At 36.3% G+C, this 18,103-nt stretch overlaps 1 protein-coding gene across 1 annotated transcript; it reads left to right on the top strand.

Moving 5' to 3' along the window:
- The first annotated feature begins 13,913 nt into the window (after positions 1-13,913).
- On the top strand, positions 13,914-16,972 carry LOC131434947 (TBC1 domain family member 5-like). Its single transcript, XM_058602287.1, has 7 exons — positions 13,914-14,301; positions 14,404-14,934; positions 14,996-15,046; positions 15,106-15,509; positions 15,569-15,675; positions 15,732-16,073; positions 16,128-16,972. Exons 1-7 carry the CDS (start codon positions 14,219-14,221, stop codon positions 16,683-16,685), a joined length of 2,076 nt encoding a protein of 691 aa, XP_058458270.1. The 5' UTR covers positions 13,914-14,218; the 3' UTR covers positions 16,686-16,972.
- Positions 16,973-18,103: the final 1,131 nt, after the last annotated feature.

Here is an 18,103-nt window from a genome sequence, read left to right as displayed (position 1 = left end):
TAGTCAACACATGACCATAAAATTTCACTGACGTTTGGCAAAGCTTTAACTTCGACCTATTCAACTTAACGTTATGTTCTCTCAAACGAATTAACAGCTGATTCAGGCAGTTGTTGTGATCAATGAGAGCTTCTTCTAGGCTGTCACCGGATCCATAGACTAACAAATCGTCCGCAATGCACTCGACACCTTTCAAACCTTGAATAACTTCCTGGAGGCGCATCTGAAAGATTTCAGGAGCAGAAGCTATTCCAAATGGTAAACGAGTCCATCGGTAGCGACCAAAGGGTGTCCAAAAGGTTGTTAGCTTGCTACTGGGCTCATCTAGAACTACATGCCAAAACCCTTTTTTAGCATCAACAGTAGAAAAAATCTTTGCTCTGCTTAGTTCTGGAAGAATTTCATCAAGTGTAACAAATTGTAGATTTGGCCGTTTGAGTGCTTTGTTAAGGGGTATCGGATCCAAACAGATTCTTATACTGGATGACTCTGGACTGCCACGTTGTACGATTACAACGTTACTTACCCAGTCTGTATGTTTAGATTCTTTGACGATTATACCCTCCTTTTCAAGTATCTCCAACTCCTTTCTGAGTTTCTCGCGCATAGCTATGGGTACTCTTCGTGGTGACTGGATGGAAGGAGAAATGCAATGGTCCACTTCCAAGGAAACTGTACCAGCTAGTTTACCGTATCCAACGAAAATCTGCTCGTGAGCTTCTACTATCCTTTGTGCTTTTACTCGATAAACGTTTAACATCTTCTGCGATGAGTCGGTTGATTTCGGAGCTCCGAAAGAAACTGCTTTGCAAAATTTCACAAATCCGAGAATTCTACATACTTTAGCTGATAACAAAGGGCGATGGTTACCCTCAACTACCTGTAGTACTAACGAATATTTTCGACCTTTGCGACGGCATGGGATTTTTACTTCTCCAAGAACATTGATAGGATTACCACCAAAGCTCTGTAGACGTAATTTTGAAGGAAGCTGGACATATACCCTTGGCGAATTCATGACGTTCACCGCAAAACTTACAACGAAGACCGTTTTTCTTAGGGTATGATATTTTCTTCACGTCCGTGTTGGTCGGAATTGCTAAGTCTAATGATCGTTTTGCTGCTATTTCTTCTGCTCTACACATATCAACTGCTTTTGACAAAGTGATATCAGTGATGGTCAGCATTTTAGTGCGAAGCTGAGACCATATGTTAGCGGTAACAACTTTGTATGTGATGAGCTCTGTTTCCAGTGGTCCTAATTTGGCTGATTTGGCGAGAATTTTCAAATGAGTGGTAAAGTCATCGATGGATTCTTCGGACGACTGAGATGCGGAGAAAAAATCCAATCTATCGATAATGGTGTTTCGCTTTGCCGTAACTTTTTCTTTAATGGCCTTTAATGTTTCCTTCACATTATTCTGTTGATCTGGTGTGAGCTCAAAGTTGAAATATTTTCGCCTTGCCGGCTCACCAATCACCGATAGAAGAAAGCTAACTTTCTGAGTGTTATCAACGTTTGGCCATCGATCCATACCCACGGCTTTAGTGTAACTATCCCAACTTCTCTCGAAAAATTCGTAATTCTGTTCCATGTCCCCTTCTAGAGCTAGCGGCGCTGGTTGCGGAACTGAAATATTTGCCCCAAGTGAAGGTCCTACTGATCCCTGCATCGGATCTGGTGCAGACAGCTTTGTTTGGTGCTCTAAAAACTGGGCAAACTGATTTGGATCCATTTTGATGAGGACTCCGTTAAAAAAAACTGCTATTGCACTCGTGATAGAAAAATAAGATGGCTGCCGATGCTGAACGTCTTGTTCCAATCGTTTTAATAATTTGATATGCGTTGAACACTTGTTTCCTTTGTTCGCGATTTCGTAAATGACGCGAGAGACTGTACTTAAATTCACACGGCCACTTCTGACACCATGTTTTATTCACTCGAAATTTACTTCAGAATTTTATTAGGCGATCCTTACATAGCGAAGTACAGATATATAATGAATAAAGAAAGGACATGATCGCGCTTATTTCGCGTAACACGATGTAATAATAAAAGGTTGGATCATACACTGAGTGCGTACACGAATATTGCAACACAAAATGTAAAAATTAATTTTACTGTGTGAAAAGTATACGAACACATTTATCATTCACTGGATAATACGAAGAGAGTGATTGAAATCGAAGGGGTGATTATAGATTATGAGGGTTGTAGTTCCGAGGAGCGCCAGATCTTAGGATAATTCTCGTTGTTAGCTTTTATGTGATATATGTTGGATAGTTTATTTAATAAAACAACAAGAACTAATTCCCTCCCTTTGGTTGGTGGGCTTGACGGTATTGCAAACATCATCACATACAATCAATTAGCGTTACAATTTGATAAAGATATGCGTTACAGTTTTTAGTTTCATAATTGAATTAAATGAATAATATATGGAACGACTTGAATAAGATGTTGATTGCATTACGCTCCAACATCCGGGGTTGGAGAGGCCGGTAGGGCTTAACTGAGCTCTTTTTTATGTTTTATTTTCATACTACCGGCCCTTATTACCAGTGTGAAGTGAAAATTAAGTAGAGTAAACGTATCCCAATTGGGTTTCACACGATGACAATAAATGAACGGTAAATCGAATCCATCTTTGACGTTTATTGGTGGTTTGTGTACCATGGAATACTGTGGAATGAAATAGAATATTGTAGAATATAATAAAATAATAATGACCGAACCAATGAGCAAACCACTGATAGCTGTCAAACGATGTTCATCCAGTTTATATTGTGAGGATGTATCGTTTGGGACCTGATGGGTGAGATGATGTGTGAATGAAATGTAAGAGTGAGTGCATGCAAGAACGGTAATAAAGGCCACCGTTTCAGCTCAGGACTAACGATCGACCAATAGAAGAGATAGAAATTGGGTAACGGTACCCCCATTCATCTCAAATCCATTAGTCATTTCATGTACGAAAACCATTAGTTAGAGTGAGATCTGTTATCTCTGTTTGATAGATTAATTTCAAGAATAACATGAAATCTGGAGCTTTTTTTTTTTTTTTTGTTCGTTAAAACAGCAGTATTGAATCATTTCTGAACTACTTTTATGTTCCATTGCTTCTTACAGACGAGGCAAAGATTTTGCATTCGATTTTATCTCAATAAATTTATTGAAAGTCGAGTAATCGGTAAAATAACATGGTGACTCTACTAATGAGATGACTATTGGCACACAAATTTTAGTTAGAATCTATTAGAATAGAAATAGTAACTCAATGTTGTGATGCTTGCTTGTGGAATACATGTAGGTATGTATGCATGTGTGTATGCGTATGTGCCTGTGTGTATGTAAGTGTTTTTGTGTGTACAACATACATTATACCGTTCCCTCGGGTGTGTTGTATCAAATTGGTTGTGACACATTTCGATTGCGAGTCAGTGTACCAGATGTTCAAAAGTGCCTGAGCGGATGGTAATATACTGTCAAGAATCAACCGAAGATAACGAAATGTGAACATGCTGTAGCAATACTATTAAACCCAAGTGTTATTATCATTTAAATAAAAACGCATGTCCTCAGTTCTTATCCGTCAAACCATGATGAGCTGCCCTACAAAGATCAATGAAACACTAATTTTTTTTTTTTTGGAAACGGATGACTGGATGAGGAACAAGAAATACGAAAATGCTGAAAGAATTAGAAAGGAATATTGGAAGCAACATAACATTCCAGCAAAAGTACGGAGTGAAAAATGACAACAAAAGACACGAATCACAGCTGAATAGAACACTGGAATTAAGGTAAAACAGAATACAAACTATGAACAAAGGTAAGAAAACCAACATGAAGAAATAATAGAAACTGCTGGGTAACAATGTAATTTCCTCATATTGAAAGAGGCGTTTATATGGCGCGCATGCGCTAATTCGGCCTGATACAAATTAACGGGGAGGGCAATACATTTTGGACAGGGCTGTAAAAAGCTGATTGGAACCCTTTCCCCACCAAAATGTAATATAAGGAAACTATAAGGATAAGGAAACAAGAACTAATTATTAAATAAAATGACTTTTGGTTCCGGAGATATGATGGTATAAGTGACGTAACCGACAAAACACGTTGTATTTTACTGCTTTAATATATAAGGGTGCCAATATATTGGGATCACCTCTAATTTCGTAAAGCGGTACACTCAAAATAATAATCATGTTATAGTTACGTGAAAAGTTATGTGAATATTTTCCACCCTACTTTTCACGTAGGTTTTAATGGACTGGCATTTAAAAGCTATTTAATGCATAATCCAGTAAAAAATACGTGTTTCATAAGTAAAATGTAATGTACTGTTGTTCATATCATATTTACCTATCAGTTCATATCAAATTTAGATACCAGAGAATTACTATTTTATATATTGGTTAAAGTCAAAAGGGAAATTCCAGATTTTTATATAAATCTAAAAAATGAAAAATATAACATTTATTTCAGAAAATTAGCATATAATTTCGATGGCTTAAAAAGCAACTAATAACGTCGTGGTATCTCAAATCGACAAGCCTCCAGAAATCGTTTTTGTTGTCACTGCCATCTAACTGAAGCCGAGGTCGAGATCCAAGAACTCCCACAACACTACCGATGCAGGTTGAAGTCGCATTACATGGTTCCAGTGTCTCTAGTTTCATATCGATTTTAAACTCGTTTTTCGGTGGACCAACGGCCTGTTTAAAGCATTCGGCAGGAGCGGGTAAACTTCCGGACTCACGCAGGCACTCGGTCCAGTCAAACACATGGAAACTTTCATACCGGAATGGTCCGGTCGATGGAGTAAAAATTGTAATTAAATAATATTTCTCGCAAATATTTACACTACTTACACTTCGAGGGCCACTGTTCGAAATTTTCAAAATCGAGTTTTTCACACTGGAAATTCACGTAGATTGTTTGACGTTTGGTCAATTCACGTAAACCTTATGTGATGACTCTATTCATTTTAGGGGATGTTCGTATAACATTCATTTTCGTCACGTAAAATATTCAATTTGACATTTGAAACCATTTTACGTGATTTTTCAAGTGAATCGAAAGTGAATTTTTATTTGAGTGTAGTTAGAGTGCCTATAACCAGAGTGACGACATCTCATGCGTAATGTTGGCAACAATTCAAAACATTCCATTAGCTTTACATTGAATTGGCAGGTCGTTTGCTCGTTTGGAACTGGTAGCTGTCATTCCAAACGAACAGCTGTCGCCACTCTGATTGTAGTCACTCTAGCGGTAGTGTTCAAAAGTTTAAGCATCTCCGAGCAAAAATTTGAGTTAAATCGGCTATGGGTAAGGGGTGCTACCCAGCGTTAAGGTTTGAAAATTTTCGATATTGAATATGAAGTTTGCGAAATCGAGTTTTTTTTATGCCTAATGTCTTAGAATTAAATGGAAAGTCGAGATTTATTGTCATCTCAAATTTTTTTTTTTAAATCGGCTTTCTGGATCTTAGAAAAATTTTGAAATTTTCTTCAAGTCCCAGAAAGTTGATTTTTTCAAAATATTTTTTTTCGAGATGACACTAAATCTTGACGTTTCATGCGATTATAAGTTTTTTGGCATCAATTAAATGAGGGTTACAATATTTGCTATTCGCGTTGAAAATAAAGCTAAATACGACTACTAGAACCTCGGAAAACTCGAGACTCAACTTGTTTGTTTCAAGTGATAACAAAGCAGATTTCAACATTCCGTTACGAACCACGAAAAAGTCAGCGTATGTGAAAAAATCATAATCCATAGTTGACAAATATTTGGAACATATGAACATTGTTGTACGTATGATTGAAGCACGGCGTTTGTGAATTGCGACTCAAATGAGGTGAAAGTTTTATTGATAGTCCTTGCCCGACAAACATTTTGACTCAATTTTCTAAACCAGGCCCGTGCACAAAATAAAATAATTTAATTTAATAATCATTAAGGCTGTGAATCATTTCGCGGTTAATTTCATGTTGTCAAAAATAACCCTGCTCGAGAGCATGGTTATTTTCCGACGCTGAAAAAAAATCTTGCAATGAAAATTCTTATATTAATTCTTTAGTTGAAATTATTGCCAGTGGAAAATTAACCCAAATAACTTTCCGTCCGTCAAATTTTGAAATTGCCCGCGGTTTTAGTTTAATTTAACTACTCGACACAAAATAACCACTCAAGTGTCGAAAGTTAAAATTACCCGCGAAATGGTTCACAGCCTAAATAAAGTTTAAGTTTTATAAGTTTTATTTAGACCCGGAGCCTAAATAAAGAAACAGATGGGGATGCGGCAAATTTCTATAGAACACAGTTTTTCCATTATAAATTAATTTTATTTTAATTTAATTCTAGTGCAGTAATGTTCACAATTGTATTCTGCGGAGAACGTATATAATCGAATAAATTACAATGACCATTAAAGACAATTAAATTTATAATACTGTAGACAACCAAGTATATAATACATACACCATACACTGAACAACGAAATACAGCACATGTAAGCTGGATCATAGCAGAAACGACAGCGATGAACTCGATCTGTAATATATATTAATTAGCAAAAGAAACTAGCTTTAATAAAAATTTACTATTGTTGAGATTGACTTAATTCACTGAACAACATTTCTCTAGTTGCTTAAAAACCGCGAAAAACATCTCCTACACCTTTCGTGATAAGGCAGATGGCTCGTGAGACGGTGTCACGTCAGTAAGCAAAGTTTTACCTGCCAGTTTTCCAGAACGCAAAACTTCCCCATCTTTAAAAATAAACAATTTGTTACCATTAGTGATAATGTGTACATTTGTTCATTTTCACTCACAGTACACTCCCAATCGAAATGGTGTCAACGCGATCACTCTCGCGCGCCATCAAGTGGTGAGTGCAATCATATTATAAGGTACCGGAAAAACTCTACAGTTATTCTTCGACACTCTAGTCACAAACGAATTTCCAGACATGACAGTCACGATCTTTTTTTGGCGCACATCTACGGTCCTCCGTGAAACTGGCACCAATGGTGATAAATTGGTTGCACTGCTGAGTTCCCATCATACATTCCTAATGCAAATGTCAAACCGTGAGAACCGTTTCGATTCGGTAGCTCATTTGTATATATTGAGATTTTATGGCACACTTTGGTTCAAATGATAACAATGCAATTAATCTCGCGCTCCACCAAGCGGTGAGTGCGGTCATTTCAGAAGGTACCGGGAACGAACCACATTTTTCAAAAATATTTATATGCACGTACATATCTTTATTATTTATCTTTGCTCTAGTGTCGTATTATTTGTCTATGCTTTAACCGCCACGGGACTCAACTTCACCGTGTACGATTCGGTTTTAATTTGACAAAAATAAAACCTTCTAAGTGCTTCTAACAATTGCAATTCATTCAAATCAAACAAATGAGTCAAGATTATGTTAGTTTGAACTTTCTAGTATTTCAAGCTTTAAAAGAGAAACTTGACGAAAAACTCTTTCACAATTGAGATAAGTGGATTGTGACAAATGGATGAAATTGAAGGCACAATTGAAATGCTCACATGAAATAGCCATACAAAAACTCATCGTGATGACTACACACCTTCGGCATGTCCTGATAAACAATACAGTAATCACCATTTGCAACTAATTTGCCATGATAAATTATCATAAATGGCCCATCGCAATAATGTTCACATGCACTAAAACTGTTATTTTCTCGAAACGTTCGCTTTGCGGGTAGTATTTTATATCATCAAAAATTGATCAATTTAACATTTTTTTACCTCAAGCTTATTTCGTCGTATCTATAAACTAGGTATACTCAGAAGCGATTTTCATAAGTCTGGGATCGTGATTAATTGAAAACAATAAAAAATTGACTGATTAAGATTATATTGAGGAATTGCTTTTCGAGTTCATGTTACAGCCGTTGGTAAATAAAACGGAAAGATCACTTTTAATAAGCATGCAAAGGAGAAAACCTAGTTCTGTTATAAAACATATAACCAGGGTTTTGCGTCATTAGAGTCAGACAAATACAGAACATTAATTATTCTAATACATTTTTTTTTGTTTCATCAACTACGAATCAACATCGACGGATTTAAAAAATATGAGCAAAAAATAGTCATATTTCATATTACCTAACTCAAAGATTTTTTTCTTTGAAATTCAGGCAACCAGTTCTGGATTACCCTCGCCGTAACATTGTAAATAAAAATTTCAATGCCCCCGACATTTGTTTGCAAATCCTCGATCAAGCAAATATTAACGTGTGACGCGTACATTTCCCTTCGATAGGCTCTAAAAATTACTTACTATTTAACCACCCATCAGCACAAGATGTTCTCGACACCGAACAAACAGTTTCTTTCTGTCAGCGTTGCTAGTATCAACCAACCTTTATCCTTCGCGGCTGAAGCTGCAGTAAGGTATACAGTCGATAGCTGCCCTTACACGTGACAATATTATTGTCAATCCAAAGTATTGTCAATACCGTCAATCCAATTGACTTGGTAACTTGAGTCCGCATTTTTCGAAATAATTAAGCGTTTGAAGCTTCAAATATTGCAACTGAACATTGAAACATTGAGAGAAGAGTCCATTGTACATATTTGACAGTTTCCTCTCTGGAGAAAAAGTATTGTCGGATTGATGAGCAGTTTTGATTTTTTGACAATATTTTCGTCAATCCAATGAAGTTTCCATTACACGATCAAAATTATTGTCAATACTCCTTGTATTGACAATAATATTGTCTCGTGTAAGGGCTGCTGATGATTACACTAGAATTTATTGCTGTAGAACAACGCAGCACCTTTTTTTGCGCTCATAAATCGACGGCAAAACGTAACCAAACAAAAGCCCAGTAATGCCTGTTTACCTGGGATTTATGAAAATATCGTTTTTGCAGCATTTAACAGCTAGATTAATTTCTTGCCGTTTGTCAGAATTCCTTGAAATGAAATTGAAATTTTAATGACGTATAGTATGGTGTGTCAACTTGATGGGGTTTTTTTTCTGCGTTTTAATTATTGCATAAGTTTTTACAATCCACATACACCAATTAGGTCTATGGTGTTTTTGTTTCTGTCTTCCTATTAACTAAGGCCGTTATATATTTTTTTAAATGGCTCTTTTTTAGGTAAATATGCAAACATGAAATATGACCAGTTCAGACACAACTGAACCTAAGTCACAAAGCATGAATTTTTAAAGATTTGAATGAGATCGAAAATGTTTTCACAATATTTTCATTCCAGCTAAATTTTTCGACGCTTTTAATCGAATCCGGAAGAACCAAGATTGATCCAAAGCAGTTTCGTGAGAACAAAATTCATACTCCAACACTACACCTAATTCCAGAGAACCAGCGTGTAGGTTTTCATGGTTCAAATATCATTGATTAGATACTCATCTTCTACATTATCGGGATTGATAAACACATCATTAAGATTTCTCAATAAATAAATCTACACAACTAGAGCAAAACAAAATAACCACACACACGGAAAACCCGAAATGATTATTTTTCACAAATGGCACAAACAAATATTTGAAAAAATCCTAACCTTACGGTAAATTTCAACGAAAGCACGAAAAGCTTAAATTTGCGGTTCAACTTTACTACAAACTCTGTCAAAATAATGAAATATTGTCACAAATGTCAAAATAATGAAATGATTACAACAAATGTCAAAATAATGTAATGATTAAATATGATCCTACAACGACATGTAAAAAACACTGATCAAAATTAGCACGATGACATATCTTGTCGAAATGAAAACTTGTATCTAATTTTGAAAGAAAATGAGCATAAATATTATTCAAGTGAATTAATTGTTTTATTCTATCCATGAAGGAATCATTAATTCTTTTCTTGACATGAAAGTGTTTAGTAAATTGAAATGTTATTTCACAAGACTCAACGGTTTCAATATTTTTAATGTTACCGACAGCCACCTATCCAGAGGGGGGCGAGGAGCTCACAACATTTCCGGTACCTGTATCCGAAACCAGTAGAGCCAAAGTAAATTTGTATGCCCGTCTACCCTATAAATTTAGAAGATGTTTTCATTCCATTCTTCACGGATCGGCTGTGCTACTCTATGCAGTGAATTGTCGTCATTTAAAGTATGAATGTAAATGATCTCAGAATCATCACAAGTGTTGTGGAATGTTGTTCTTTATAAATATATAGAAGGTCTTAAACATGTGTTACAGAAATAACATGACAGTAAACGTAAAGAAATGTTATACAATAACCTTCTCTCGGACACAGTCACGCCGGTAAAAGGTACACCGAGAATTAGGTACATAAGTAATCTTCAGTAACATTATTTTTTTATCTGAGGGCCCCTCCCGAAACGAAATCCTGGGTACGGGCCTGGTTGTTATTATTTACAATTCACCGGTTTCCTGTATTAACGGCCAATAAACCCGACGCATTATAACCCAACATATCCATGGTAACAATTTCAACTGTAGATTACAAATGTCATTATGCAATAAGCGAGCTTATAAATAAAATCCAAATATTTGAAAAGCTTTTTAATATTCTAAATAAATACATGAATATCGACTAGTGCTGGTGATGGCGTATTATTATTTTTTAATGCTATTATGAAGCTGAAAATGGCGAATATTATCTATAATGTAAATATCTACTTTATCGATGGCAATAATCAAAATAAATACACTGAAGTCTTTTTTTATGCGAATTTACGTACCGCATAAAAAAAACCGCATAAAAAAACCGCATAACTCTGAAAATTCGCATAAAAAACCGCATAACTCTGAAAATTCGCATAAAAAAAACCGCATAACTCTGAAACTTCGCATAAAAAAAGACCGCAGAAGGGCAAACCGCATAACTCTGAAAATTCGCACAAAAAAAAACCGCATAACTCTGAAACTTCGCATAAAAAAAACCGCATAACTCTGGAAATTCGCATAAAAAAAGTCGCGTAAAAAAAACCGCATAAAAAAAGGCCGCATAAAAAAAGACCTCAGTGTACATGAATATATAAATATCAAAATAATCACATGAATATTAATTAGTGCTGGTAATGGAGTATGAATTTTACATTATATGTTTTTATCGCTCCAATATGAAAAATTTTTTTGATTCCTCTGTTTAGATTCGAATTCATGACGACCGTGGCTCTCTGGCTACTTAATACGCACCCTTTACCTGTAACTGTAACTGAACTTAATACTTGATATGGTTTGTTCGCAAATAACTATCTCACATACCAGCATAGCGTTTTGGCTACCTGGGCAGCCATGGCCACCAGACGGCTACCAAAATTGATTCAGTGACGGTTGTCAAATCCAATTTGACAAAACAAAGTCGCCTGTATCCAAGTTAGCCGAGCGTTTTCATCTTCTCACCTTCGCTGAAAATGGCAAAGATTTAAATGTGAAAAATCCTGGTGTATACGGTTGTATCGTTTGAGTTGTATATCTGGCAGCGGTGAGGCAGTCGGTCACCAGAATGTCTGCCAGCCATATTTTTCCAGCTGGCATCGTATTCTCAGCCATCTGGCAGCCGGGTAGCAGCAAAGCCAAATTTGCATCGGTAATTCGTTTTACTTTTCTACAGCCGATAAATATTGGTAAATAAAATTAAATTTGGACTATCATCAACTTAAACAACTAATCTCATTTTTATCAACACTAAAGCATCGATTTAATGTATCAATTCAGCTTCATTGCTTTCCAATCATCGAAGTTTCGTTACTTCAAAATATAGCATTGAATTTCGATATATAGCACGGCGAAAAGTAATTGCAATATAATGCTTCATAATATTTTGAATATTCTTTTCCATTTACTGGTATGATTAATTATAAGCAAGCACTGTATTGTTAGAAATTCATCTTCAATTAAATGTTGACAGTTGGTTCAGCGGCCGTAGAATGACACTTTTTAACGTCTTCTGAGCAAAATTTCTATATAAAAGGATTTAGTTGGGTTTTTGAAAATGTGTATAAGGTTTGGTACCTAATCGGTCAAAGTTCGGTAAAATACTTTGCATGCAAAACCCGAATAAAAACATTTGTTTTGGAAGAACCAGCTAAGTTGTTTGCATTCCATTTTTTTAGTCTGGCTTTTGACGCTTATAAACAATTTTTGCTCTGCAAAATCCGTGTCCGGTTTTTGCTATAAGTAAAATTTTCCGGTTGTGTAGTTTCGAAAAAAAAGTTTGCACGGTTATTGAAAATAACACTGTTTTTCTTATACGACTTTGATTTTACTTTTTTATACGAATCAACAGTTATATGTATTAATTATAGTTTTGTGAGGTTACCTATTATGTCTACTTGATGATCCGTGTAAAAAGTTGTTAATATAAAACCGTACCAAAATTGGGTGTAGGAAATTCGATTCTTTCAGTTATTATAGTACAGTTATGTTTTAGTACGATTAGGTTCCAAAAAAGCTAACCGTGCTAAAATTGAAAGTGGTAAAATGCCATGGGAAAGGATGCTTACACAGTCTATCAAATCATGTAGGTAAATGCGAATGTAGTGGTGTATTACTCTTCATAGTTATTGCGTTGGTGTTAAAACTCGAGTATGACATAAATAATATCAGGTGATTGTTTTTTCAGGTGAAAATTCCCACTGAATACTAATACGATGCTTTTTGGTTGATATTTAGGATCGAAATTGAGATTGAAAGTGCTTGAGGGCAATATTATAAACTATTGAAAATATTCGTTTTAACCAAAATCAGCAAGCAAGACTGCAATCAAACGTATATGTAGGAGTCACCGTTAAAATAATTAACATTCTGTTGGAGTTTATCACATACTCGCATTTTTTTAAGTTTTCGTATTTCCATATAACCACAGACTAACAGACAGGACACTCAAATCAGATTCTTCAATCATTTTAACGGGCATTTCAAATATTTCTTTAGTTGGGACAGTACTCGAATATGTCATGATGGCGCCACGTTACCCTATCAAAAACATCCTGTCTGTCATCTAGACTGTGTTTATTTTTTTCATTTACCAACAGAGTTGCCATTCATACAAAATTACCTGTAATGTATTGATTTCATGCGAATTTCATGCAGGATACAGACTTAATACATATTGCCAAACTATATACATAATTGTGCCTACTTCTCATCCTCCAACGCAATACAAAATCGAATCCGTTTTGTTACATTATTTACTTGCTTCTGGTCTGCCGCCAATTTTTTTTCGGTTGAAAACTACCAAGACAATACAATGCTGATCGCTGATCGGTGTTGACAAACGAGGGGAAACCAACTAGTAAAAAAACTTTTACATAACACAAGGGGTGTACCGATAGTAAATAGTTCGCGCAGTACAATATTGGTGGAACTAGTGCATCACGAAAAATTATTTATATAAGAATTTACTCATACTGTCATGTCTGTTAGTCTGTGATATAACAATAAACCTGCATAAACCTACAATCTAGTTTTCTAGTTTTTTCAAGAATAACGTTTGTGACTATTACGGATACATTTTGGTATAATTATTACAACCAGAGCATCATTCACAACATCACCCCTCCAAATTTAAAAGAGCCATAAAAAGTAACATTTCGTATTTCGATCGTAACTCTCGTTGCTATTATCTAAAAAATATTCAAGCACGTCAAATCGTAGTTGATGTATTTTCCTATTCAACGTATATTCCTTTGGCGAAATCTGTTGATAAACATCGGCACATGAGCTCTTTAAAAACGATATCTCCGTAAAATGTAGACGTATTTATTGTTTATATTTTTATTTGGGTAACTTAACAAGGTAAGATTCACAGGGGCTGCTCAAATATGCGAAACAATTAATTCTCTTGAAATTCTTTAATCTAAACAGAGCGTGTATTCCAGGTTTGACAATCAGCTGTTGAAGTGACAGCATTCATTCTGTTTTGTTCATCCGCCGTTTGTTTTCAAGCCTGCACCGAAAACGAAAATAATCAGTTACTTTGTGCGTCGGGAATTTCGTGCGTCTTGGTTGCACTCAACAAATTTGCACTCGTAGTATGCTCATCGAAAATCGGAACATACTGATAAGAATGGTGATAACGTTTGTCAATGTAATATATATGTGATTATTCAGCGTCCTGGACGACGAAAATTCACGAGAGTCTATTTTCTTGTGGACTGCATCGCCTTATGTAGTGCTTTCTTGATTTGTGTTAAATTTAGTGTAGAATAATGGTCGATCTTACCGAAACGCAATCATTTAGCGGAAAACCCTCTTTGTCCAGTCGGGGAGCATCCAGTGTTGATAAATATGAGTAAGTGTCCTACTGCAAACGATTGATAAATCGTCAAAAAACAACTTTCCAGTCAAGTTCTGGACTGACAGTTCAATCCTCAATTAATGCATATACTTGCAGACTAGAATGGCTCAACATTGCCACTATAGCAAACGATGAAACACTGTACGATCTTCGACATGCCGCTGTACGTGGTGATTTGCGGGCCTCTCCATTCCGAAGCATCTGTTGGGCAGTATTCCTAGGAGTTCTTCAGTCGCCTTCAAAGGACTGGGTCAAACAGCGGCAAACCAACCGGATAGAGTACAGAGAACTAAAAAACCGACATATGCTAAACCCTCATCATAACTCTAATGGCACTGACGATCCGCTTTCCCAATCGAAGCAGAGCCTGTGGAATCAGCATTTCTGTGATCAGGAATTATGTTCCGTTATAAGGCAGGATGTCGTTAGAACTTTTCCTGGTGTGGATTTTTTCCGCAAGAGTCCCGTGCAGGAAATGATGACTAATATATTGTTCTGTTATGCGAGAAAGCACCCGGCGATGTGCTATCGGCAGGGTATGCACGAAATTCTCGCGCCATTGATTTTTGTAATTCACAGCGATCAACAAGCCCTGGCGCATATTCTGGAGTTGAAACCAGAGATAGAGTAAGTTTCAAAATAGCAAAAGTTAACAGTGTAATAAAAACATTCTTCTAATTTCGGACAGTCCTAATCTAGTGGAAATCCTTAATATTCAAAATTTGGAAGAAGATTCCTTGTAAGTTTACAATATTGTTATTACTATTATATTAGGTACTAAATTATATTATTTTATAGTGCTATCTTCTCTAAAATCATGCAACGAATTGCATCGTTCTATCGAATAACTGACCTAGTTCCAACAGCTACCGGATATTTTCCAATGACGACACCTGTGTCTGTAGCGAGTCCAGAGAAGGGATCCGTCCGTAGGAATAAACCCGAGATAGAAGTGGTCGAACAGTTGAATTACATTAAAGACAAAATTCTCATCAAAGAGGATCTCCACTTGCATAATCATCTGTTGAAATTAGACATTCCATTAGCTATATTCGGTGTTCGTTGGCTGCGGTTACTTTTTGGGAGGGAATTTGCCCTTCAAGATCTGCTTCTCCTTTGGGATGCGATTTATGGTGAAGGCGATGAGCTAAGTCTGATTAATTTTATCGTTGTTGCAATGCTTATACGAATAAGAGATAGATGTGAGATGGTTTTGAACTTATCTGTTAGGTTTGTTTTCTAATAACAACATTTATTCTAGTAATATATAGTGATTACACAACCTGCCTAACGCACTTGATGCGGTATCCAGTTAACGAGGATGTATCACTGATTATTCGTCACGCTTTACACATGAAATCTCCCAAGGTATTTTCGGCAATTTTTGGGAAAAATCGTTCTAAATCTTTTTCATACGTTTGTAGATCTACGAACGACCGGCAGGTGCAATGATATATGTCTCATCGCCTCCACCGAAGAAACCACAACAACCTGTGATGCGTTCGAAAAACATCGAGATGGAGTACCTTAAATACTCTTCGTTACCAAACGTACAAAAACGTCACAATAAGGCAGGTATTACCAAGGATCGAGAAAATGATCCGTCCCGAACAACATCCCTGTCGAGAAATTCCGTATCAATGCGAGGCTCAAGCGCCATTGAGCTTAGGGAAAGTGCAGTAAAAGCCGCGAAGCAAGCAGCCGCGGCGTCTCATCAAAACGAAACCATTCAAACTTCTAATGTCTCGGATGGATATTTTGAAGATGTAGGTATTTGAAAATTGTTCAATTTCCGACTTCATCACACTCTTCCCTTTAAGGATCCCGAACTATTGAAAATTGAGCTACAAGAAGCATACAATATAATGTCAATTAGTCGATCGAAGCTGTTGCAGTACCTCAACGTACTGCGGCGTCACGCGCGTCCTTCCAATCCAACAGGTGAACTCCAGCAGTCGTTAGATGGTATCGAAGAAATTTGCTCACTGCTGAAACCGCGCCATGACACCGTATTTCGAGCACCGGCACCAATCGATGCCGCCACGGAAGCAAACGAAGAACAATCTCATTCTAAACGTTTCTCTACTGTGACGAAATCTCACCAAGGGCAGCGCATGCAAACTCCTCCGACAAGTCTCAATCTGCAACGTTCCTACAATTACGATCTGGATTGCCGTCGAAACAGCGCTTCTGCAATTTCACAGTATGAAATTCCCGAAGATCTGTACAGTGGAATCGCAACGAAGAAGCTAGCTAATCGTAAGGAAGTAGAAATGCACGTGTTCCAACAGGACTTTGCCGATCGTACCCGACGATTAGACGATAAAGAGATGCCAAATGCGGATCCTCTTCAAACCGGCCGTAGGAATTCTGAATGATTTATAAATATAAATACGTTGTTTCAAGTTGCGAATGGCCTGTACAAGTATTCTTGTTAACACTATTGTACTGCTGTTCTACTCATAAATGTTGCATGCGGTACAGATTCTCAAATAATAAGAGACAATTATGCCTGGAACGGTAGTGTATAATTGATATTATAAAGTTAGAATAAAATCGTTCAGCGAAACAATAATTTATATACACAGTTTAAACACGTCTACATTTGATCGGTATGTGTCCAGTTTACTTGAATCAGTGCAGAAAACCAATACGGAAGTGTATGTTAGCGAAAATATAATTTCATTGACTATTTATAATGCATTCTAAATCGATGTTTGTCTATTTTCTTTAATTTTCAATTTTAACGGGTATTACCATTTAAGCTTAGGAAGGTGTCCTGTCCTGATACTTGCTCGTCATTTCTTTTAGTGTTCATCGGTCCGATTAGACGCCTTCATTACCTTTAAAGCATTAAAGACTTTTCCCAATTTGTTCTGATTCTGAGCTTGACCCCATGTTGTAAATCGATTTCTTTCAAAAACCACGTCTAAACACGTGCACACTTAAACCGATTCTCGAGCACGGCATAATAAAATGCTGTAATAGAACAACAATATGAAATTTTACTGATTGTCTAGTAATTGATATCATTCATTCGTTAAAAAGCTAAAGTTACTGATAGTTCGGTAAGTCACATCTTTCTACCGAAGTTTGGCATCATAATCCGAAGACTCGTCAGTAAATAACGAATATGCCGAAGACAGCAATTCCATTTGCCGAAATATCGAAACGTGTACCAGTTTACCCGTGATTTGGCGAGGTACTTGTCATCGAGACGCTAGTCACCAAATTTTACAACGCCCCCAGTCGTCATTTTTAGTAAATTTAGAATATGTGCAAATTATTCCAAGGAAAACGGCTAAAGAAAATCGAAGGTTCGACGGATTACTCATTAAGCGAAACGCTTACTTTTTGTTTACTACTTGGGTTGGCTGTTCGTTTCCAGGTGAAGGCAGGTTGTTCTTTTTATTTGTGTTTCATATACTGTTTGTATGTATTTAGGATCGACATGAGGAATAAAATCCCAAAACTGTACATTCGTGTCCGTTATTTTCTACAGTATTGAAGCAAAATTCTTTTTAACTCAATTACTGTAATTACAATATTTCTGCAAATCCTTGTTTTTTTCGAAATCCACGAACTTAAGATAAATAAGTGTTTATTTCCAAAATATTCGATTTTTGGTAATCATTTTTTTTCATATGCAGTTTTTTCGAGTACAGTCTTTATATACGAGTCTGTAGAATGGAATTCTAAATCCATTCTGCTGAAGAAACCGTTTTTCTCCGCTCAATTTTCTCAGAGATGGCTGAACCGATTTCCACCATTTCGTTTTAAAAATATTATTGAACCA

Source organism: Malaya genurostris, chromosome 1 (assembly GCF_030247185.1).
Source record: "Malaya genurostris strain Urasoe2022 chromosome 1, Malgen_1.1, whole genome shotgun sequence".
Classification (NCBI taxonomy): domain Eukaryota; kingdom Metazoa; phylum Arthropoda; class Insecta; order Diptera; family Culicidae; genus Malaya; species Malaya genurostris.
The sequence above is the reverse complement of the archived record's forward strand: the minus strand, read 5'-3'. Positions and strand labels throughout refer to the sequence as shown.